This window comes from Panthera leo, chromosome B2 (genome assembly GCF_018350215.1).
Source record: "Panthera leo isolate Ple1 chromosome B2, P.leo_Ple1_pat1.1, whole genome shotgun sequence".
Classification (NCBI taxonomy): domain Eukaryota; kingdom Metazoa; phylum Chordata; class Mammalia; order Carnivora; family Felidae; genus Panthera; species Panthera leo.
Window position 1 is genome coordinate 11,546,682 of NC_056683.1, and position 24,904 is coordinate 11,571,585.

Here is a 24,904-nt window from a genome sequence, read left to right on the forward strand (position 1 = left end):
TCTCAAAATCTTTTATATCTTCTTACCCTCCACTTTTCTTTTCATTTGGTGCCATGAGCTGGAAAAACAGGTCACTGAGTTTATTGGCATGTGTAAAACAAAGATTAATTGGTCCAAAGTAAAGGATTGGAAGGTCATTCCCGTGGATACAAGTTGGAGTGAATCGATTCGGTTCAATGACAGCAGTTCCGGTAGTGCGGAGACTTTTTCAGTTCCTGTTATTCCATGGTTCTGTGTAAATACCTTAATTGTCTGAGTACACCTTTAGTGGTTACCAAAAGGGGACCCTTACAGTGTGAAAGGTTCTGTGATTAACATTGGAGAACTGTTGGAGGCAGTTTGTCTGCGTTAGGGTTTGGTGACTTTCCATGCGCAGGTCTTTGAGTAGCATGAGCTCATGCTCCTCGAGGGTGGGCTGGGTCTTCATTTCTGTAATTTCTAGACCTTGCCAGATGGTTTGGTTCTTCTCTGTTGGAATTTACATCATGTTTCTCATTGAACTGTTACCATTTTAAAGTCCTGTATGAACTCAGTATAATTAAGACCAGTCCTTACAACTCCGTTGTACTTTGGAGGGATGTCTGTCTAATATGCATACCTACTCAGCTCAGCTGGGTGTACTGAAAGTAGAGGATACCACAACAGTGGGTTATAAGTGGACAGAATTCAAAGATTATCGATGTTGAAGACATTTGGCATAGCCAGGAGAACACCTGAAGGAAAAAATAGATGCAGGAGGAAGGCTGTGAATATACTGCAGATCTGTATTACAGTAAGTGTAGCAAAACCTAGATGCCCGTGGGGTGTTTCAATAAATTACTACAAATCAAAGCCTCAAATTAGATATTGGTTGAATCATAGTAAGTAGAAATTCCTAGAGGAAGAAGGTGATACACTATAAACAATACATCTTTTGTAGGATTTTAACTAGGTCTGAATGTCACTTATTGATTATGTGATTAATAAAAACTGCTGGGACACCTGGGTGGCTCAGTTGGTTAAACATCCGACTCTTGATTTCAGCGCAGGTTAGGATCCCAGGGTTGTGGGTTCGAGCCTTGCATCAGGCCTTGTGCTGATGATGCGGAACCTGCTTGGTATTCTCTCTCTCTGCCCCTACCCAATTCCTGCTCGCGCTCTCTCTCTCTCTCTCTCTCTCTCTCTCTCTCTCAAAATAAATAAACTTAAAAAAACAAATGGAAAACAAAGCAAAACAAAACAGCTGCTGGGGCGCCTGGGTTGGTCAGTCACTTGAACGTCTGACTTTGGCTCAGGTCATGATCTCACGGTTTGTGGGTTCGAACCCTGCATCTGACTCTGCTGACAGCTGGGGGCCTGGAGCCTCCCTCAGATTTTGTGTCTCCCTCTCTCTCTGCCCCTCCTCTGCTCATGCTCTCTCTCTGTCTCTCAAAAATGAATACATGTTGGGGCGCCTGGGTGGCTCAGTCGGTTGAGGATCCGACTCTTGGTTTCGGCTCAGGTCATGATCTCATGGTTCGTGAGTTCAAGCCCCACATCGGGCTCCGCGCTGACAGCATGGAGCCTTCATAGGATTCTCTCTTTCCATCTCTCTCTGCCCCTCCTCTGCTCTGTCTCTCAAAATAAACTTAAAAAAAATTTTTTTTTTTAATGAATAAATGTTAAAAAAATTTTTTAAATATTGCTTAGGTGAAAACTCTACTTTTTTAAGTAGCTCATGTTGGGATTTAGGAACTCTGCAATAAATGTGTGTAAATACATGTTCTCCCAGTAATAGCATTTCAGTTAATGTTCTGATTAGAGAGCTGCTCTCTCTGTCTCTCTGTCTCTCTCTTTCTTTTTAACTTACACTCTTTTTCCCTATTACAGGTTTCACATCACCAAAGGCAGATTCTCTTGCTGCTCAGCCTACTACCACAAGCCCAGTAGTTTATACAAGACCAGCAATAAGTAGTTTTTCTTCTGGGGGAGTTGGGTTTGGAGAAAGTGTAAAATCTGGGTCATCTGGATCGTCGTCGTGGCAGTGTGATACTTGTCTGCTCCAGAACAAAGCTACAGACGGCAAGTGCATAGCCTGTCAGGCAACAAAATTGCCAGCAAAAGATACTGCGAAACAAACTGGAATTGGAGCACCAAGCAAAAGTGACAAGTCAACTCTCTCTACATCAGGGACGGGTTTTGGAGACAAATTTAAACCAGCAGTCGGGACCTGGGATTGTGACACCTGTTTAGTGCAAAACAAACCCGAAGCGATGAAATGCGTAGCTTGTGAGACACCGAAACCCGGAACTGGTGTGAAGCGAGTCCTTACGCTGCCAGTGGCTGTGGCGAGCGCTGTGCCCGTGGCCGCCGCACCTCCCACCTGCACTGTGACCACGGGCGCCGTAGGATTCGCAGATAAATTTAAAAGGCCGCTGGGATCTTGGGAGTGTCCAGTATGCTGTGTTTCTAATAATGGAGAAGACAGTAAATGTGTGTCCTGTGTGTCTGAGAAGCCAGGTACGTGTATGGCTGTCTGAGATCATTTTGTTGGTTATTTTAGTAGAACGCTTACACTTCTCTGCTAAGAACAGCCTTAATATTTTTAATGTTTCAGGATGAGCATTTCCTCCTACGTCTTAATTTTTCTAAGCTGTCTGAGGCAAAATGACTTACCCAGGACTGGATCTGTGTGTTCTCTCAGGATAGCCCAGTGTATACTTATACCTCTTTTTTATGTACACTTTATCAGAAACTTTGCTTTTCATGATCATTTTCAAAGCTGACTAATACAGATGCTGAAGGATCTTAGAAGGGGCAGTCTTTCTCCACCGTTATCCAGAACAAAATGTCACTTTGTCTCTTTTCCTTGAAGTACAAGTGAGGATGACAGATGGTCATTCCCAGAGAAGGTTTCACTAAGAGGTAGACAGTCTTGCCTTTTGAAACAGTTGTGGCTGAATATTAATGCGGAGACCCATACCTGTATGCCAGCTGCCAGAGGTGTTGCAAGGATAGTCAATTACTGAGTCACTAATGAAAACATTCTAACTTGACAGCAAGAAGAAGGGAGTTAGGCTTGAGTTTTTCCTGTTTCTCTGTTCAAATTTGAAAAAGTTACTGAAGAGTCCCATCTGGAAATGACTCTTTAATATTTTTGTAATCTCATATAATTATTTGGTACCGATGTATAGTAACATGGGTATTAAATAAAAACTGTTATGGATATCCTGGGAATTACACTTCCTTTTTTATTGCATTATTCATGGATGTGTAGTCTTCTGTCTGCAGTGGAGAGCTCCGGGTTTGTTAGCCTGTACCCCATGTTTGAACACAAGAGGTGAGCCGTATCTCTAATTCTTACTGGACATCTCCAGAGGAGTAAGATTTCAGAGGCTTTGTTCTGAAATAACTTTCTCCTTCCAGCTGGCATGCCTCTTCCTCCTCTTAAAAAAAAAAAAACAAAAAACAACAAAAAACAAAAACAGGCCCTTGATCATGCGAGAAACCAAAATTAATTGAGTTGATTGGGAGAATAAAACTGAGTTAGGAAGTAAATTGTTACTCACAAATAAAGAAAGCTCATATATTTATTACATAAATCTGACATCATCCCGTCAATGATGAACCATCATTTTAAGCAGAGGAGTGATGCAGTTAAATTTGTATTTTTGACACATTGCCTGGTGGCTTTTTGGAGGGTCGATTTGAAGGCAGTGAAATTTGGAGACCAGAGGACAGATGGGAGGTTGTAGCGGTAATACATACAGGCCCAGAGAACGGTGGTATGTGCTGGTGCGGTCAGGTTGGGCGTAGAATACGGCGTGGCTGAAGACAAGGTGATTTGAAGCTGTGCAGCCCATGCTCACATATACGTGAGGACTCGGGATGTACTGTAACGGATACTCGGCGCGGGAAACACAAATATGAGAGTCATCAGGCTACAGTCTTCAAATAAGCCATGGGAGCAGAGGCGACGTAAAGTGAGGGAGGGAGGGGGTAGAGGAGATGGCCTAAACCTGCACTCCGCCATCTTAAGGGAGTGGCAGGAACAGAGCTTTGGAATGGTTCATTTTAAAGGAGGAACCAGTGAGGAAAACCAAAACCTACTTGGCACCGGTTGCTTTGCGGCAGGATGGATTGCAGGGAACGAGAGCAGAGGTCTCAGTGAGAAGGCTGTTGTTCAAACAAGAGGTGAGGGCCGCTTGGCATAGAGTGGCGGTGGTGGGCTCAGCAGAAGGGGATGAGATAGATGGAAGCATGGGAGGCAGGAGGAGACGTGAGCCACGCTAACCAGGTAGAGGGTGGCCCTACATCTGAGAAGGGGACCGCGGGTACAGGTCAGGAAACCGTCCGAGTAGATGAGACTCAAGAGGAGGACAGTGGACCAAAGATGGAACCTCTGAGAGTGGTTTTATTGGCAAGGTGGAAGACAGCACAGCGGTGGAACAGGGACCAGTGGCTGGGAGGGGCGACAGTCAGAGAACATGTGGAAACGGGAGGCGCCAGATGGATGGCTCTGCTCCTAACACACAGGCTTCTTGATCGCTTTGTGGAGCCACCTTCCCATCCCCCCCCCCCCCCCCCCCCCCCCCGCGCTCCCTACAAAACTTCTAGTTCTGTCTCAGAATTGAAACGTCACGTCTGTGAATCCGTTCTGCTGCCCCTTAGTCACTTCCTTCCTTCTTGTATCACTTTCCTTTCTGATGATGGGATTACTGTGTGTGTGTGTTTACTTGCCCCCTTCTTAGACCATTAGCACTTTTAGAAGGTAAGCAGCATTTCAGTTGTCTTTATGTCCTTAGAACCTTAATAAATGTCTGTTAAATACTAATGCCATGAACACAGTAGGTGGTGGTGAGTCGAAATGCAAAGTGGATGATAGAACACTTCTTTGCAAAACTGGTCATTTCAAAGGCAGAGACCTGTGCTTTGAAATCTTAAAATTAGTGTGGTCTGTGGCTGTGTATTTTATGTGTTAGGATATTATTGCCTGCGATTTATATCTTATGTATGTATGTATGTATGTATGTGTGTATATATATACACATATATATATATAAATGTGAAAATTTTTTTAATGTTTATTTTTGAGACAGTATGAGTGAGGGGAGGCACAGAGAGAGAGGGAGATACAGGATCCAAAGCATGCTCCAGGCTCTGTGCTGACAGCTCAGAGGCTCGAACTCACCAACTGAGAAATCATGACCTGAGTTGAACTCAGATGTTTAATCTACTGAGCCACCCAGGTGCCTCTTACATCTTCGTTTAAAATGTTGTGCTGTTTGAAGAAATCTGACAAAAATTCCTTTTTTTTTTTTTTTTTTTCTATTTTTTAAAAAATTTATATCCAAGTTAGTTAGCATATAGTGCAATAATGCTTTCAGGAGTAGAATCCGCTGATTCATCCCCTGCATATAACACCCAGTGCTCATCCCAACAAGTGTCCTCCTTAATGCCCCTCGCCTATTTAGCCCATCCCCCTACCCACAGCTCCTCCAGCAACCCTCAGTTTGTTCTCCGTATTTAAGAGTCTCTTATGTTTGTCTCCCTCCCTGTTTTTATCTTGTTTTGTTTCCCTGCCCTTAGGTTCATCTGCTTCGTATCTTAAATTCCACATATGAGTGAAGTCATATATTTGTCTTACTGCCTAATTTCGCTTAGCATAATACACTCTAGTTCCATCCACATTATTGTAGATGGCAAGATTTCATTCTTTTTGATTGCCGAGTGTATGTGTATACACACACACACACACACACACACACACACACCCCACATCTTTATCCATTCATCTGTCAATGGACATTTGGGCTTTTTCCATACTTTGGCTATGGTTTGACAAATATTCTTAAGGACATTTTATTTTTTTGACTTTTAAAAAAAATTTTTTTACTGCTTATTTTTGAGAGAGAGAGAGACACAGAGTGCAAGTGGGAGAGGAGCAGAGAGAGAGGGAGACACAGAATCCGAAGCAGGCTCCAGGCTCTGAGCTGTCAGCACAGAGCCCGCAGGGCTTGAACCCACAAACTGTGAGATGATGACTTGAGCCAAAGTCAAACACTTAATTGACTGCGCCCCCCGGGAGCTCCAAGAACATTTTAGTTTTTTAGGTTCTGATTTGTGGTCCTGATAATTTTTTTTAAACCATGATTATTCAGACCTCAGATTAAGAAGAGAGCTGTCACTAGGCCGGGGGAGCATAAGCTGCTTATTTATAAGATTAAAAGAAATCTGAGATGTCTGTACTGTTTTTAACAATGTGAAGTTTATATTTCTGGCATTTTATCTGTCTTAATAGGAAACAATAATTGAACACTTAGACTTAGTGGTGTCTTTTTTTTTTTTTTTTTTTGTAATTTATTTTTTAAACATTTATTTTTGAGACAGAGAGCATGAACGGGGGAGGGGCAGAGAGAGAGGGAGACACAGAATCAGAAGCAGGCTCCAGGCTCTGAGCCATCAGCCCAGAGCCTGACGCGGGGCTCGAACCCACGGACCGCGAGATCGTGACCTGAGCTGAAGTCGGACGCTTAACCGACTGAGCCACCCAGGCGCCCCAGTGGTGTCTTAAGATGTTGACATAACGTGACATAACATGGACTGGAAGTTTTATGTGTTTCCTCACTTTTTTTTAGGAAGTTCAGTACCTGCTTCAAGTAGCAGCACCGTCCCTGCCTCTCTGTCTTCTGGAAGCTGCCTTGGGTTAGACAAGTTCAAGAAACCAGAGGGAAGCTGGGACTGTGAAGTGTGCCTAGTGCAAAATAAAGCCGACTCTACCAAATGCATAGCATGCGAAAGTGCAAAGCCAGGCACAAAGTCTGAGTTCAAAGGTAAGGCCTGGGTGAAGTGCCTCCTTGTGTCATCATTTTATTTTATTTATTAACGTTTATTTATTTTTAAGAGGAGAGAGACAGAGCATGAGCAGGGGAGGAGAGAGAGGGAGACACAGAATCTGAAACAGGCTCCAGGCTCTGAGCTGTCTGCACAGAGCCTGATGCGGGGCTCGAACTCAGACTGTGAGATCATGACCTGAGCTGAAGTCGATGCTCAACTGACTGAGCCACCCAGGCACCCCTTGTATCATCATTTTAAAGTGAAATATTTGCAAACAGCTTTAGTTTAAAAATTGTTCCTTCTCTTGTTGAAAATGCATGTAAAATGAGGTATTGTTTTGGACACTTTGACCTCACATCTGTGTCCGAGTTACTGTAAAGTTAGATTATTAGACTGGCCAGCAGTGAGGTATCTTCTCTGCAACTGGGTGAGGAACTTCTCTCTTGTGTAGTTGAATCTGAGAGAGTTTCAGTTACTTGTTTTTTATTGTTAACCTGTTTGGCATCTAGATGAATTTCCTCTTATCTGGGAATTTACACCCCTAGAGCCTTATTGTAAGTACTCTGGATGTGGGGTTTGGTTTCCCAGGGTATGTCCCAGAAAAAGAGCTCTCTTCATATTTTGTTCTGTAAATATAAAGGAGGAACCTCTAAAAATAATTTATGCTAAGACTGTCTGTGGAGGTCAAATTTTTCGTCTCCGTAGTCATTAATGATTTATTTCATACTTCACGTGAGGTACATTTCAGTCAAAATCTTGATAAAAGCTGGGAAAGAGATTTTAGATCTGAAGGAACAGTCAGGGAGAGGGGAGAAAGAGTTTAATCTGTAAGGGAATAGGCCTCGAAGGTTAGTCTGTGAGGGCATTAAAAAAGTATGCCAAGCTTTATCTGCTCGTAACCATTCTGTGGACTAGTGGCTTTCAAACTTTTTAACTGGAAACCCATCATTAAACTTTTACATTGTGACCCCCTCTCATGCACAGGGTGTTTGTATGATTGAAAAGAAGTTTTACAAGTCAATTCTTACTCTTTAGTATGTTTAAGTTACCCTGTTTCTCTTCTTTTTTCATTTAGAAGAAAATTACTGGTTATAACCCATAAAATTGCATGACAGTGAGTCACAACTGGTTTGAAAAACACTGCATTTGGGTGTGGTAGAAGATCCCTACTTTCCAGCCCACTTGAGGTCGTTAACCTCATGGTCCTTTTCCCATGTTCTCTACCTGCTGCACAGTAATCAGCTTCCCTTTAAATCTGTCCCTTTGAGGCAGAGGTGATAATGAGTTAATTGTCTTCAGCACCTTCATTTTTAACTTCCTGTCTAAAGAAATATCGCTTAAGGTATTTAGAGACCTTGTGGATAGGCCACTTGCTCCTGAGATTCTGATAATTTTCAGTTACGTTTCTTAGCAAAAGAGGGGAATGTATCATCATTAAAGAGGGGAAGGTCTACAGATATGAGGGCTTGTAAAGTTTGGCTGTCATTGGTCTTATTTATACGTGGGTAAGCAGAATGAGGAGTAAATATCTTGGCACACGAATTCTATCTGTTTTCAGCTCATTAGTCAAGTACTGCATTTCCAGTTTACTCAGCTACAAAAAAGCATTATGAAACCAAGACTTTGATCTTGTCAATATAGTGTGAGCTTCTGCTTATGCAGTTCTTCTGGTTCTTTGATGCTGAAGTCTTTTTAAAATTTTTTGATTAGTAGCCCATTTACAAGATTTCAAACTCCAGTTACAACAGGATTCACAGAGAAAAGTTTATCTCTTGTCCCCGTTGGTTCATTTTCCATCCTTCCTCCCCTACCAACAGTAATAACTGTGGTTAGTTCCTTACAACTTTTCCATAGTTTATTTATGCACATGATAAGCAAATTCTATATATTTTTCTATATATAGAAATTGTATATATTTTTATTTCTGTCTGTTTTAGAAAATGTAGATCATACTGCCTTTCTGCCCCCTTGATTTTATCACAGATTAGCTTGGACACACCTTTGTTCTTTATTCTTCATTTATAGCTGCTGGGATTGCATATGGCATTTTATGTGTCTTTGAATTTCTTTAAAATAAAGACTTATTTAACAGAAGACGATGGGGGAGGGAAAGCGGGGGGGAAAGTTACAGATAGGGAGGCAAACCATAAGAGATTCTTAAATACTGAGAACAGAGTGAGGGTTGATGGGAGCTGGGGGAGAGGGGAAAGTGGGTGATGGGCACTGAAGAGGGCACCTGTTGGGATGAGCACTGGATATTGTATGGAAACCAATTCGACGATAAATTATATTCTATAAAAAAAGTAATAAAGACTTAGGATGTGAGGGTGATCTGGCTGTGACATCTGTCACTCCGAGTGATCTCCAGGGTTGATTTGGCCCATGTGGCTGGCTAGGCTGGTGTCCCCTTCCTCCCTCACGGCTCTATGTGGGTTCCCTCCTGAAGCTGTGCACTGGGCCCAAGAGGATGACCTTGCATGACAGAGGGGGACTGACTGTTGCTCAGGCAGAAGTGTAGAAGTAGCTGTGCTCCCCTCCTAGAACCTCCAGACAAGCTCTCCAGGAGAGCTCCCTGCAGAATGTAGGGTAGTCAAGCTTCCAAGACTCCAGGCACATCCAGATGAGGTGCCGCGTGTGGCTGTCTGCCTTTCTTAAGGAAGTAAATGAATAAATAAAATTAAAAAAAAAAAACAAAACAAAAAAAAACCGTAACCCTAGAATTGCTGGGTCAGAGGATACATGTGTTTGGAAATTTTGGTAAATATTGACAGTTGCCTTCCACAAATTTCATGCTGTTTTACACATCCACCTGTAATCTATAAAGTGTCTGTTTTTCCTAGACCCCTTGCCATTACTGCCTCACCAAATTGATGTGAGCTCTGCCAGTGTCCCAGGTGAGTAAGTGGCATGTCAGTGTAGTTGTGGGGGTCGAGGTGTGATTCGTACGCTGAATACTGGGCAACTAGTTGGCGTTCGCTGCCACTTCCTCACACTCTTCACCATAGGCCTTTTCGAAGTTATTCCTGTGTCTCTCTTTCTGTTTCAGGTGTACATTTTGTTTGAGGGGATAGCATTAATTCGGTGTCTTTTATATTTTGAAGGCTTTGGCACGTCTTCCCCGTCTCCGAACCCAGCCGCCTCATCCTTCAAATTTGGTCTCCCGTCGTCGTCTTCTGGGCCTTCTCAGACTTTAACAAGCACTGGAGATTTTAAATTTGGAGAGCAGGGAGGCTTCAAGATAGGTGTGTCTTCAGATTCTGAGTCTCCAAACTCCATGAGTGAAGGCTTTAAATTTTCAAAACCAATAGGAGATTTTAAGTTTGGAGTTTCGTCCGAGTCCAAGCCTGAAGAAGCTAAAAAGGACAACAAGAACGATAATGGTTTTAAGTTCGGACTCTCTTCGGGTTTAAGCAATACGGCATCGTTAGCTCCGTTTCAGTTTGGGGTGTCTAATCTTGGGCAGCAAGAGAAGAAAGAGGAGCTCCCTAAATCTTCATCTACAGGCTTTAGCTTTGGTACAGGTGTCATTAACCCGGCACCTGCTGCTGCCGTCACCGGGGTGACCGCTGAGAACAAGAGCAGCTTCAGCTTTGGAGCCATAGGAGCCAAGAGCGTTTCGGTGGCTCCGTTCACAGGGAAGACGTCAGAAGCAAACAAAGAAGACACGCCCGCCACCAAGGGAGGGTTCACTTTTGGTGGCACGGAGCCTGCCCCCGTGCCGTCTGCCTCTCTGTTCGTTTTGGGAAGGACAGAAGAGAAACAGCAAGAGCCGGTCACTTCTACTTCTCTGGTGTTTGGGAAGAAAGCGGACAATGAGGAGCCGAAGTGTCAACCAGTGTTTTCCTTTGGGAATTCGGAGCAAACCAAAGATGAGACTTCTGCAAAGGCCACCTTTAGTTTCAGTGTGGCAAAACCATCTGAGAAGGAATCGGAACAGCCTACGAAGGCCGCGTTCGCATTTGGGTCTCAAACCAATACCACGACTGGTGAGTATTAAACACTTTTCTTTCTTTCTTTTTTTTTCTGCAAGGCATCTCTGGTATCTGGACAAATGCAGCAGGTCAGGGAATGGTTTACACTGGACATAGTTGAGAGAGACCAATAAAGACTCTCTGGGAAGGAGCCTAGGATTTGCAGTGTTCACGGCTCCAAACCCTTATGATGCAATGATGTTACCTGCAGATCTGATTCTGAGAAATACACCGCTGATGGAGAGCCCCCAGCATTTCCCATCTGTCCATGTTTCTCCCTTCTGTTTGAGCTTTGACAATCAGAATTGGCATACTGCTCAGGAAAGTAGGCCTTCTTTTGTCAGCTCATGAAATATTTTCTAACTAAATCTTTCCGTGCAGGCGTTCGTTCACAAATAGAGTTACCCAGTCATCATCAGGCATCCAAGGAGCATAGACCACAAATAGAGTTAATCTCTGAAACAGAGGCGATTATGAAAACTAAAATCCTGAAGAGAAAATGAAGTAGCATTTTTTTAAAACTTAAAAACGTGCTTGGTGAAATAAAATTCTGTGGGCTGAGCAGCAGAAGAAACACAGATGATAGGTTGGTGAACTGGGATTTCCCAGAGCCCATGCCGAAGTGTAGAGAGAATGGAGTCCAGCTGGTTCTCAGGCCATTGCAAGAAGAGTGCTTAGAAGAAGAGGACAGGGCAGAGGAGGGAGCAAAGCAGTGACGGAAGAAATTTCCTCCCTGTAGAGCAAGACCCTGGCCTTAAAAATGGAAATGGCCCACTCACTGGCAAAGACCAGTGAAATGACAGGACACCAAAGCCAAAATCCTGAAAGCTCTCTAAGAGAGGAAAGCTGTTTGCCACAAATAAACAAGTATCAGGTTAGCATCACACTTCTAATTTGTAACATCATATGCTTAAAACAGTGGAGCACTGTCCTCAAAGTGAAAACGGTCTTTTTATTTTCTAGAGAGCGCGTGCTAGTGCGAGCACAAGCAGGGGAGGGGCAGAGAGAGAGGGAGAGAGAGAATCTTAAGCAGGCTCCGTGCCCAGCCCAGAGCCCAGTGCGAGGCTTGATCTCACAACCACGAGACCATGACCTGAGCTGAGATCAACAGTTGGACGCTCAACCGACCGAGCCACCCAGGTGCCCCGTGAAAATGGTCTTGGGTACCTGGGTGGCTCAGTCGGTTAAGCATCCGACTTCGGCTCAAGCCATCTCGCATTTCGTAATTTTGAGTCCCGCGTTGGGCTTTGCTGACAGCTCAGAGCCTGGAGCCTGCTTCAGATTCTGTCTCCTCCTCTGCCCCTCCCCTGCTTGTGTTCTGTCTCTCTCTGTCTCTCAACAATAAATAAATGTTAAAAAAGAAAATGGTCTTGATCCTACAATTTTATATCCAGCCAAATTTGGTCGAAGGTGAGGGCAAAATAGAGATGTTTTCAGGCAAACAAAAAAAATAAGAATTGAACACCCATGAGCACTTCTGAATAATATATTGGGAGCAAGATGAAAAATTAACCTGACCAGGGTGGGGTGGGGGGTGCGGGGGTGCGGGGAGAATGGAATTCAGTGAGTAGGTGTGAGCAGTTTGTGTCTATTGTCTGTTTGGAAATTCAAAACACTCTCCAAAAAAAATAAAAACTAAATTATATATGATTTGGAAAGGAATAAAAATAAGATCAGGTCTAATCGGATATAATTATGGTGTTACTATACTCTTTCCATTGAAATAGACACTCTTAACCTCTCATTAACCAACTTGAAAGTGAACCAACTTGTTCCATTGTCTGTAAATCATACTCATGCCCGTTTCATATTATGGCCAGCCCTGTCCAGTACACAGTATTGGAACTGAGACAGTATTGGAACAGTTGAAAAAATGTCTTTAGTAAAGTGGGTGGTTTCAGGATCACCATATAAAAACCAGTAGCTTTCCTCTGAATCAGCAGTAAATAGTTGGACAAATGTCACTTGCATTTTCTAACATCTTTAATTTGTGTTTCGTAACAGCAACAGAACTTGTAACAGGCTAAATAATTAAACGAACAGAAAAGACCTATTTATTAATACCTGTTCCTGAGTGAGAATAGTCTCCTGCCCAGCTCCCCCAAGATAATTTGGTTTTTTGTGTTTAGTTGAAGTGTAGTTGACACACAGCATTACTTTAGTTTCGAGTGTACAACTCAGTGATGCCCCAGTTCTGTGCATTTGCTGTGCTCACCACAAGTGTAACTACCGTCTGTGGCCACGCAACACTGTTACAGTGCCATAGACTGTCTTCCCTGCACGCTCCCTTTTATCCCGGTGACTTACTCATTCCATAACTGGAAGCCTTAATTTCCGTTTCTTTTTCTTAACGTTTATTTGTTGTTGAGAGACAGAGACAGAACGTGAGCAGGGGAGGGGCAGAGAGAGAGGGAGACGCAGAATCTGAAGCAGCTCCAGGCTCTGAGCTGTCAGCACAGAGCCCGACGCGGGGCTTGAACTCACAAACCACGAGATCAAGACCTGAGCTGAAGTCAGTCGCTTAACCGACTGAGCCACTCAGGCACCCCCTTAATTTCCGTTTGTAGGGGAATTTTTGTGGAGCGTGACAAGCTAAGGTAATTTTCAAATGCACATGGAAGGGAAAATGCACAAGAAATTTTGGGGAGAAGGGCAGGCACACAAACAGGTTTACTATCAAACCAGACTATAAAGCTACAATAATTAAAACAGTCTAGTAACAGTAGCTATAGAGGAAACAAATGCGCACATACTTAGAAATTTAGCGTGTCGTAAAGGTGGAGTCACAAATTAGCGAGTGAAGGACGCGCTGGTCAGTAAATGCTGCAGAGAGAATTGACTGCTGGTTGGAGAAATGATAATTTTGCTAACATAAATTGCAAAGTCGAGAGCACAGCTGTCTCCCACTGTCCGAGCTGTTACCCGTAGTCTTCAGCTGGATGTGTTGAATTTAAGGGATGTTTTTATTCTTATTAATCTGAATGCTGAGGGCTTGCCTTCTTCTGTAAGACACACGTCAGAAGCCGTAAAAGGGAAGATGGGTGTATTTGCTTACATCATAATTTAATATAGTGTGTGCATTTGCTGAATGAATTTTTATAAAAAAGTTACCGTTTCTGTTTTCTAGTGAATGTGTGGACCGTAGGCAAGGGACAAATGCTTTCTGTGATTCCTTGTTCTTAAAGACTTTTGTTTGCATCTTTATTTCTTACAGATCCAGGTGCAGCAAAACCAGTGTTCAGTTTCTTGAACAACAGTTCTTCTAATTCAAGCGCACCGGCCACTTCGGCAGCCGGGGGCATATTCGGTAGCTCCGCCGCGTCCTCCGGTGCGCCGGTGGCTGCCTTCGTGTTTGGACAGGCCAGCAACCCTGTGAGCAGCTCCGCCTTCGGGAGCTCCGCGGAGGCCGCTACTTCTCAGTCTCTGCTGTTTTCTCAGGAGAGCAAACCTGCAGCCACGTCCAGCGCGGGCTCAGCGGTCACCCCGTTCGTCTTCGGTCCGGGGGCCGGCGGGAGTAATCCCGTAACCTCCGGTTTCACTTTTGGAGCTACCACCACATGCAGCTCTGCGGGTACGTTTATTTACAAAAGAAAAACAGGTTGTAGTTGGACTGTTTCATCCTGTCTGCTCTTAGCAAGTAACCTATCGCGGGTGGTTACAGAACAGCCCGGGTGCCCTTAGGTCGCCTGCCCCCGAAGGTTACGGGTGTGGCAGCGTGGAATCCCGTGCAGTCTGTGTTCGGTTTAATAGAATTAACTCTTAGGAGGGATTTTTCTGATCTCAACAAGAGTGTAGTCTTTAGATTTTCCAAGTGTTCCTTTTGAAATGTTAGGTTGTTAAGTAACCAGACACTGGGGCCTATTTCATTAGACGTAGGTCCCCATTATGTGTATATACGTGATGACGACATTAGCTGATTTCTGCAGTGCGTCGAATATCTGGTGAAAATCCGTTATCTTCTTGGATGGATCCCTTTACCTAAAAAAATTTGGCTGTGAAGGTGGGGACTCTTGGCTAATAATTTTTGTTTATATGAATTCTATATGGCTTTACTAAATAATAGGATTGTATTCTTCATTATTATCGAAAACTGGCCCTGATGGGACTTGTTCAGCAAGGTAAAGTGAAAAGAGGCTCGCGGTTTGCAGCCTAATTTTTAGACCTTCCTTAAGGATTATCTGGTTGTAGCTGTTAGGTGACGTGATTGTTTCTCTGGGTCTCTAGGATCCTCCTTCGTGTTTGGCACTGGACCTTCAGCACCGTCTGCCAGTCCAGCATTTGGTGTTAACCAAACCCCGACGTTTGGACAGAGTCAAGGTGCCAGCCAGCCGAATCCCTCAGGCTTCGGAGCCCTGTCATCTTCCGCAGCATTGTTTTCTGCCGCTTCTCAGCCCACGCCGCCCACTTTTGGGACAGTGTCAAGCAGCAGCCAGCCTCCCGTGTTTGGACAACAGCCTAGTCAGTCTGCATTTGGCTCTGCAGCAGCTCCTAGTTCTAGTAAGTGTGTGCTGGTCACATAGTTTGCATCCGTACCCAGGTGCTGGTGGCTCCCAATAGAATATGGTTTCTGAATTTTGAAGCCATGTATGTGTCTTCGTTTTTTAAACGTCTTATACTTGGCAGAATAGAGAAATATGTGTTTGGACTTTGTAATATGAACAACATTCTCAACTTCATACCGTTAAAAGTAAGCGCTTGAAGGTATTCATGTATGTGGTTAAAATGTAGTCATTTCTTACTCTTTGAAGTAGATTGGACGTTCATTCAGTCCCATTTCTCCCCATCTGAATTTGGGAGCACTCCAGCCTAGATTCCAGCTATATTTTCTAGTCCTCGTTGTGGGAGGTTACGCCCCCAAGTGCAGTGCTCTCCTGGGACCGGACAGCCCGCTGTCCCAGGAACTTTCTGTTGGATGACACTTGACTGGCAATATGTAAACAAGTGCATTGTTCTCAGTCTGGCTAATCACATTGTTCTATGATGTGTTTCCTCAGAATTGCACGATGTGTCTTTTTCTCACTGTGAAATATAACTTCATGTAGAAAAACCTGAAACATAAATGAACGGTGTGATGTTGCGGCAAAACGCTTGTGTAGCCCGCTGCCCAGGAGCCCCTCCGGTCTCCCTTTTTGATCACACGCCTCTTTCCTTGCTCTGATGGGCCCTGGCCTTTATGATTGTCACTTTCCTGGGGTTTTTTAAAGTGAACTACTGATACGTGAATCTCTACAAGATACCATTTTGCCTTATTTTTAACTATATACACACACACACACACACAGTAAGATCCCATACATATATATATATGGAATCATATATATATATGGAATCTTACTATATTCAGTCTTTTGCTTCTTGTGTCTTTTGCTTTACTTGTAAAGCACATCCATGTTATTACATATAGTTTGTTCATTTTCATTGCTGTAGAGTAAATCAGTCTATGAACATACCGCGATTTATCCATGTACCGCTGTTTTTAGCTGTGAGGACATGCCGTTCTGCTCGTGCCGTGCCCTCGCTGCGGGGCGCACGTGCATGTTTCTCTAGGGTACGTACCGGGAAAGGGGCCGCTGGATTCCGAGGTGCGTGTGCGTATCTTCTACGTTACAGCATAACACAAGCTTGGCCTGGCAGATTGTTCACATTCACATCCTGCTGTCTTGTGTGAGGATTCTCATGTCTGGATTCTACATGATTTCATTTTTTGTGAATTGTTTTTATAAGGGTTTTTTTGTTTTTTTGTTTTTTTTTTAAATTTTTGTGGCTGTTTTTTGTTTCCGTTGTTTTGCTTTTGCTTATTTTGTAGGAATTATTAATGTATTCCGGATATTACTACTTGGTCAGTTAGTACAGGTAGCAGAACTTCTGTGACACGTATTACCCACTTTAATTGGGATTAGTTGATTCTTCTCACTGTGAGGCGGTGGACAGTTTAGCTTTCTTCCACACAGGTGACATTTCCCTCAGTCCTCCTGATGTGGGGACCACCGTGTGCTTGGATCAGTGGCCCGAGTGTGCAGACCGTGTGATATGTACTTTGCTGTTCTTCTCTCCACAGGGTTTTGTTTTCTACAGCACGAAGGATCCCCGTCTGTGTTCATGTCTTTGTACCTGTCAGTAGTTACAACTTTGGCTCTCCTCCTGTTCATCTGGATCACTTCTCAGCATTTTCAAATACATTGGCTGTGTGCTATTTAGTACCTGAGAGAAACTTATCCGCTCCTCCCACAGAATCTTCTAATCTGCTCCTTTCTAGGCCCGCTGTTGAACTGTGGTCTCGGCATCTCTTTTTACCTTTCTCTTGGAGATTCTGGAACCCTTCCTCTCAAAAGAATCTCTTTGCTGCATGATGTCAGTGTTGTCTTATTTCTTTGTTTTAATAGAGCAGCTCTTCCAGTGATTCCTGAAGTCCTCAGGGAAGAAAGTTTTGAGACCTTACATTTCTGGAAGTATTTTCATTATGCCCCTGCGTTTGGTAAGATTTCAGTTGAGTACAGGTTTAGATTGGACATAATTTCCATAGTTTTGAGGGCATCTCTCCATTGTGGACTTTCTGGCTCAGAGTTACTCTTGAACTCTTTCTTCATCTCTGCTCTTTGACCATTTCTTCTTTCTGAAATCTCATTAGAATCTTTTCTTTTGCCTCCAGTGTTCTGACTTATCAAGAAGCTGTTCCGGAGCGCCTGTTTGGCTCCGTCGGTTAAGCGTCCGACTTTGGCTCAGGTCAGGATCTCACGGTTCGTGGGTTCGAGCCCCGCGTCGGGCTCTGTGCCGACAGCTTGGAGCCTGGAGCCTATTTCGGATTCTGTGTCTCCCTCTCTCTCTGTTCCTCCCCTGCTCTCACTTGTCTCTCTCTGTCTCTCAAAAATAAAAGATTTAAAAAAGAAAAAGCTGTTCCTTGGTCTGGATGCGTTTTCACCCACTGATTGTGTAAGGAATTTAGTCTGTCCTTTTGTGAACTTTCATTCTTGGGAATTTTCTTGAATTGTTTCTTGGGAAATTTTTGTGCCTCACTCTTCTTTAACTTCTGTTCTTTTTGTCCTTTCTGCGCTTTCTGGGAAGATTTCTTCCATTTATCTTTTATTCCTCCTTCTGTTGAGATTTTACTTCTGCTAGTATTACTTTTTTTTTTTTTTTAATTTTTTTTTCAACTTTTTTAATTTATTTTTGGGACAGAGAGAGACAGAGCATGAACGGGGGAGGGGCAGAGAGAAAGGGAGACACAGAATCGGAAACAGGCTCCAGGCTCCGAGCCATCAGCCCAGAGCCCGACGCGGGGCTCGAACTCACGGACCGCGAGATCGTGACCTGGCTGAAGTCGGACGCTTAACCGACTGCGCCACCCAGGCGCCCCTTACTTTTTAATTCCAAGTGTTCTTTTTTGTTGTGTGGATGCGTCTTTATATCCTTCCGATTTTGTTCCAAAATTGTTACCTCTTGGTCTCCCACCAGTCACCGTCCCTCTCTCTGCTTCTATGGTTTGGCTATTTTAGATACCTCACAGAAATGAAATCAGGCAGAACTTGTCCTTCTGTGACTGGCTTATTTCACTTAGCATAATGTCCTCCAGAGTCCACGTTTTTGCATATTGTAAGATACTTTTTTTTTTTTTTCTTTAAAGGACGAATAACCATCGTATGTAATGTACATTGTTTAAGTCTATTCATGTATCAGTGGACATTTAGGGGGGTTCCACGTGTTGGCTATTGTAAATAATGCCACAGTGAACCCCGGAGTCCAAGTATCTCTTCAAGATTCTGATTCCAAATCTTTTGGATAAATACCCAGAATGGGATTGCTGGATTATATGGTATTTCTACTTTTAATTTCTTGAGGAACCTCCATACTTTCCCACAGTGGCCGCATCAGTTAGGGCACAGGGTCCCTTTTCTTCACATGCTCACCAGCTCTCGTTGTCTCTTGTGTTTTTGGTGCCGACGGCCATCCTAACAGGTGTGAGGTGATACCTTACTGTGGTTTTGATTTGCTTTTTCCTGATGATGAGTGATGTTGAGTGATGTTAATGTTTGCCTGCTGACTATTTCTGTATCATCTTTGGAGATGTCTGCTCAAGTTTTTTGTCTATTTTTTTTTTAATGTTTATTTTGAGAGAGAGAGCACAAGCAGGGAGGGGGCAGAGAGAGGGAGAGAGAGAGAATCCCAAGCAGGTTCCACGCTGTCAGCACAGAGCCTGACATGGGACTCGATCTCACGAAACCCTGAGATCATGACCTGAGCTGAAATCACGAGTCGGATGCGTAACCAACTGAGCCACCCAGGCGCCCCGCTTTTTGTCCATTTTTAAATCAGGTTATTTGTGTTTTTTGACCGTTGAGTTGTAGGCGTTGTTGATATTCTGGATACCTGCTTATCAGATACGTGGTTTGCAAATACCTGTTCCCATTCAACTCAAAATTTAATTAGTGTAGGATACCTAAGTACCACTTGATAATTCTTTGTGTTTGGATAGGCTTGTAGAGCTTGAATTTCCTTGTAGGTTTATCTGACTGGCCTGTTGACTTGGGAAGACCTGGATGTTAGTGTCAGCAGGTCTGGAATCCCCAGAGAAGATTATTCAGTCTCCTGCCTGGAGGGCACATGTACTCCCCGTGGCCAGGGCTGCGGGGGCGCGGGGCAGGGCCGCAGCTCTCGGCCTTCACCTTGCTTTTACTCCTCCTGGTTTCTGTAGCGTGTCCTTGCCTTTCTGTGTGATACATCCTGACCCCTGGCCAGAGACTTGCTGGGCTGGAGAATGGCCTCTTGTTTGTACCGGGGCGGGACAGATCTGGGCGTCTGCTGCCCACACGGATGATCTCCCGCCTTCCCTGTTGAAGCCCACCCGCCGCCTCCCTTCCTCGGCCGTCCGGCGCCCGGGCCCGTGGGTGTGTTTCGTGTCCGAGGAGTTGCTCCCGTGGGCACCCGCCGCTGGCTCAGTGCTTGGCTCCAGTCCGCCTTCTGGCGTCTCCTCTCCCTCATCTTGCTAAAAACCCCGTTCCTGTTATTTTAGCGTCATCTGTGAATTTGTGAAGAAGTTAGCGCTAAATGTCGATTCCACTCTCTTTGTCCAGAAGTCTCTTCTACCCTTTCCTCCTTGGTCACAGGGAAGTCGGGTCACTTGCCAGGGGACGTGTGAGTCCGTAGCGCGTGTCAGTGGAGAAAACACTTCCTTCTATTTTTCTTCCTATTAAGCGAATGTAAGTAAGGGAGCTCAACCCCTCCTGCGCTGCGCGTGGCCGGGTCGGAGTCCTCGCCAGAACCACTAGCATTTTCACCTTAATGACGTTTTTCTGCTTTAACTATCGTAGCTTCAGTTTTCCAGTTCGGCAGCAGCACCACGAACTTCAACTTCACGAACAACAACCCGTCGGGAGTGTTCACGTTCGGTGCGAACCCCAGCGCTCCTGCGGCCGCGGCCCAGCCCTCGGGCTCGGGGGGCTTTCCGTTCAGCCATCCCGCGGCGGCCTTCACTGTGGGGTAAGAGGGCCTGGCCCCTTGGGGCTGCGTGTGTGCGCCCGCACGTGTCTGTGTGTGTGTGTGTGTGTGTGTGTGACAGTGACATAACAAAGTATGCTTGCCAGTGTGTCGTCATCCCCCCCCGTCACTGGGAGCCCTGAGTAGTAGGATCCTGAGGTTTTGTCCGCGCACTTTGTCACATAATGAAGTTTTTGTTTTCCCCAGGTCAAACGGGAAAAATATGTTCTCGTCTTCTGGAACTTCGGTCTCTGGGCGCAAGATAAAGACTGCCGTCAGGCGCAAGAAATAAAGGTCACTTTGGTGTTGTGCGCAACACTTCCACAGCAGCCGGTGCCCTGCTTTCCAGATACTGGATCGTCCCGTGTGCTGGGTTATCTGACGTCAGATCCGCCTCAAGACTTCTTTGACGTGGGGGTTTTCCTCCTTGTTTTTTCTTTACAGAAGCCCTGCCCTCACCTCTCCCGCTCCCGTTTTAAAACAAATCATAGCTAGATCGGTGACTGATTCTTCAGCGAAACTCTGACCCGGCACGTTGGTCCCTGGCCCGGCGCAGGCTGGCCGGGCCCAGGGAGGGAGCCCGCTCCGCGAATGGCTTTGTAAAGAACCCCTGTGTCTGCACCACCGCGTGCGTTGACACGCGTTTGTGGAACGCACTGACGTTGTAATTATATCGGAGGACCCCCGTGTAGATTAGAGAGTGTTGAAGTGAGTGATTTCTCTGCCGAGTTTGTGCTGGTGTATGTGTGGAGTGAGTCGGGTGTCTCGTGCACTAAGATTTTCCGATAGAGGAAGCCTGATGAAAGGATGGTCCGTGCTAAGGACTTACTAGATCTAGTTCATTCTCCATTTAATAATTCTCTGCTATTTCTATATTTTCATTCTCCTGACTCTCACCTGTCTTGCCTTTTTCATTATTTTATTATGAAACTTGTGTAAATACGATTTTGTTTCTGTACTTTTTTGGCATAACATAAATCTGTGAACTTGAAATTTTAATTTTGTGTTAGAAAATTTGTTCTTTGTTTAGTCTCGTCTCAGATTTTATTATGTAAATCCCATTATTCAAAGTTGCCTAAATCCATTTGGAAATCTTTAAAAAAAAATTGGGGATTCTTAAAGTGAATTTATTGGCTTTTCTGATCCAGTTTTGTTTGGACCAAAAACCAGTATTGTACAAAGTATTAAGCATATATTTTTATATTTACTGAAATGGACTGTGGTGACTTTGGATAATAAGGAAAAGTTTAATATTAAAGCCATGTTTATTACAGTATAATTAACATGTTAAACCATGGGATAAATGCCATCAATAAAAAATTATGAAATATTTTTCGTTCTAGTGTTAACTTATAATGAAGGTACCGGTGTTAACGGAAGGGAACCTTTGTATAAAGGTTCGCCATGGTCAGAGAAATTCCAAAGAATCCGTTTAAGTGACTTGGACATCTCCTAAGTGAAGCGGGGAAGTGTCCGAACGTAAAACATGTAGAAGGTACCCTGCTTTTTGTCTGGTGCTAGGAATCACGCCTACTTTGCATATAAATTGACATACCTTTTTAAAAGTTGAAAATAAACACACGTGACCATTTCTGTTTGTATTTGTATCTTCCTTGAGAGGTGACCAGACAGCCGTTTATCGACTGAGCTTTTGGAGACACGTGCCCAGAGCAGCCTGCAAAAAACTTGAGTGGTTCTGTCGTGTGGAATTCGTGTGGATTATGTTAGCAGATTTTTTTTTTTCTTTCTGACTAGGTCTCTTCGGCCGTCTGTCAAAAAGAGCTGCTGGGATACGATTTGCCAGTTCAGAACTTGAAAAAGTTTACAAGCTTTTTTATATGTGTTTCCAATTTTGGCGTAGGATGTTTGTCGTCTTGAAAACCTCTTAGGCCATCGTCAGATGCTGGTTTGGGGGTAGACATTTTCTAAGTCTCACTTTATTAGTAATACGCATTTGACACGGGCCTGTCTGGGGGCAAATGGTGATGAGTCCTGGAAATCCAGTCTTCATGCTCGGATGTTGATGCCGAACTAAATTGCGGGCTCGTTCATGTTAGCCATTCTCTAGGCCTGTACGAATGGGGACGTTAGGCTTTCTACTGTGGGAAAGATTCTCGTAAGCAATGTGCTAGAAATATTTAGTAGAAGTGACTGAAAATCCTACTTAAGGCGGTTGAAGAAGGAAATCTTCCGGCGCCCAAACTGAAGGCTGTAGAAGTGTGTTCGGCGTGTGGCGCTTGTACTTTGCATCCCGACCGCGGCTCTTCTCGGGCTGCACGGGGGAGCTCTAGGGACGCTGGCGAAAGTAGCTCTAGCCTCGAGCCTGTCTGTCCCCTGCTCGGCGAGGTCTCCCGCCCGGACCGGCTCCGGCTGCAGACCTGCTCTCGGTGGCTGTGGGAGCAGCTCGGGCGGGCAGGTTTGTGTTCCGTGTTCTATACACAGGTGAAAACTGAGGGCGGTTGGTTGGGAGAAGGGGAAATGGCGCAGGAAGAAAACCCCCTTCTCTGGCTGGAGGACTCCAGATGCAGGAGGTCCAGGCCTGCCACTTTGGGTGCCGGGTGATTTTCAGTAATTCAGGATTTGGGGCGTTAAGAAACAGTATGATGTAAACAACTGGGAAATCTCTTCAAGCTAGCCGCCTTTGTTCACATCTGTTATAAATTCTCTCCTGCGATTGTTTACGTAATTAGGATTTTGTTATTTGAAATTGAAGTGTTGGAATAACTATTATTTTTTAATGTTTATTTTTGAGAGAGAGCGTGTGGGAGGGGGACAGAGGATCTGAAGTGGGCTCTGTGCTGATAGAGCCGACGTAGGGCGCGAACTCACGAACCGTGAAATCATGACCCGAGCCGGAGTCGGTCGCTCAACTGAGCCACCCAGGCGCTCCTGAAGTGTTGGGACGAATTTTAAAAATTTGTAACCAGGCTATAAAGGAGTCTAACACTTTCATTTCAAATGATAAAATCCTAATTATAGGTTTATTTTTAAAATTTATTTTTAACTCTTGACCTACCATACTGGTTTCAGGCGTACAGCAGGAGTCTCTCCTTCGTGCTCCCCACAGTTCAGTGCAGTCACCGTCGGTCACCGTACGTTATTCCAGCAGTACTGTGTTACTTACGCTGTCCTTTTCATCTCCGTGACTGGTTTCCGGGGCCCATTTAAAGTGAAACTCCCTGAAAGCTGTACGAAGGTTACGAGCCTGTGCGTTTAATGGAAACTGGCACATTTGGTATAGTCAGGTTGGGGAAATGGCCGTGTACTGGGTCTAGTGACACACACCAGCTGAATTTACGAATAACATGGGGCAGCTCGTAAAGCTTGCTTTAAAAGTCCCCTGTAGTTCCACAATGTGTGGTGTGCACCTGGGCTCAGATCAACACGGTCTACAGAGCTCAGACCAGGCCACCGTTTTAGCTCCATTTAGGTTTGTCAGCTTTGTTCTTCTTGGGGGCCTGTTTTGTATCCTGTCCTCCTCTAGATGTGTTACAACAGGAAATGCTTGTAAGATCAGAACTAGGTTTAAATTGCCCAGCGCGGTCTTTCATCACCTATGAGACTTTGAACTTCCGGTTCTTTGGGTGTAAAATGCGTTCTTAGTATCTTGTATAATGCGGGACGGTTAACCACTTTAAGGAAAGGACAGGACTGGCTTAACATTAAGCTTAGTCATCTCTGGGGAACTTTCGAGTGACTTTTGCTACGGGACTGTATAACTCCTAAGGGTGGATGGTTTGTTGCTAGATCTTTCTGAAAGCACTCTAGCTGACTGCCATTCTCCTGAAGGCAGAGAACGCTGGAAAAGCTGAGCAAGGTCTCCGTGAGCAGGAAATTCTAGAGCAAATCTCAAATTAACAGTCAAAAAACGAAAGCATCGGTGATCAAGTATTTATTGAGACAAAGAATACAAATCGGTGGCATACAAATTATTAAAAATAGAATGCTGAATTTTACTTATAGGCAGGCCATCAGATACTGTTTGTGGGTCAAGTCCTACTATAATGAACTGCAAGAAAATAGACACACAGCTGGAGAGGAGGAACGTTACCCAGGCAAGCACTTCTTGTAAAAGATTCTGGCCTCTGGGATGGAGGCCGGGCGATGGCAAGTACGTGAAATGACACTGGTCAGGTTTTATGAACACTGCTGTTGGCATATTCCTCCAAAGGAACCACGGCTTTGAACAGGGGTAAGTGTAGAATGAAAACGTCCTACCCCTCCTCTCAGAAAGCCCTCCTCCCGAGTAGCAAGTAAACTCCTTTTGTCTTCCTTTGCTGGAAACACTTATGCATAAGTAAAACACCCAGACAAATCCCAGAAGGGAACAAATCCTTTTAATGCAGCTAAAACCACTTTTCCTGTCATTTGAAACGATGGACACTAAAGCCTTAATTTTATAATTTAGACAAAGGGGCCCTCTTTAATCCTAAATATCTGGGTAAAATCGGAAGGTAAATGTTTAGGTCACTTCCGAACCAGGGCTACACAGGTATCAGCTGGGCGATACTTTAAAGGCTTTCTATCCAAAAAAGTGTTGGCTTTAGTTTTATGGTCACAGATGAGTCAAAAAGAGCGAGGCTTGTCCTCCTCGGGTCTCCTCACCTCGGCCCGTGTGAACACTCAAGTCAGACTTCTCTTACGGTGCACTAGCCACTCTAGCTACT

The 24,904-nt window shown here is 44.4% G+C and overlaps 1 protein-coding gene across 11 annotated transcripts in view; it reads left to right on the plus strand.

Annotated features, from left to right (window-relative positions):
* The window catches only part of NUP153 (nucleoporin 153), a 92,059-nt gene extending 70,231 nt beyond the window's left edge, over positions 1-21,828 (plus strand). For 8 of the 11 annotated variants that reach the window (XM_042937830.1, XM_042937822.1, XM_042937825.1 and 5 more), the window contains 8 exons: positions 1,849-2,478; positions 6,597-6,791; positions 9,636-9,689; positions 9,897-10,781; positions 13,981-14,337; positions 14,991-15,263; positions 20,072-20,240; positions 20,445-21,828. In XM_042937830.1, the coding sequence (XP_042793764.1) occupies positions 1,849-2,478; positions 6,597-6,791; positions 9,636-9,689; positions 9,897-10,781; positions 13,981-14,337; positions 14,991-15,263; positions 20,072-20,240; positions 20,445-20,529 (2,648 nt within the window). In that variant the 3' untranslated portion in view covers positions 20,530-21,828. Of the gene's footprint in view, positions 1-1,848; positions 2,479-6,596; positions 6,792-9,635; positions 9,690-9,896; positions 10,782-11,147; positions 11,705-13,980; positions 14,338-14,990; positions 15,264-20,071; positions 20,241-20,444 lie in introns of those variants that run through there. The other 3 variants (XM_042937826.1, XM_042937827.1, XM_042937832.1) reach the window with 2 other exon arrangements.
* Positions 21,829-24,904: the final 3,076 nt, after the last annotated feature.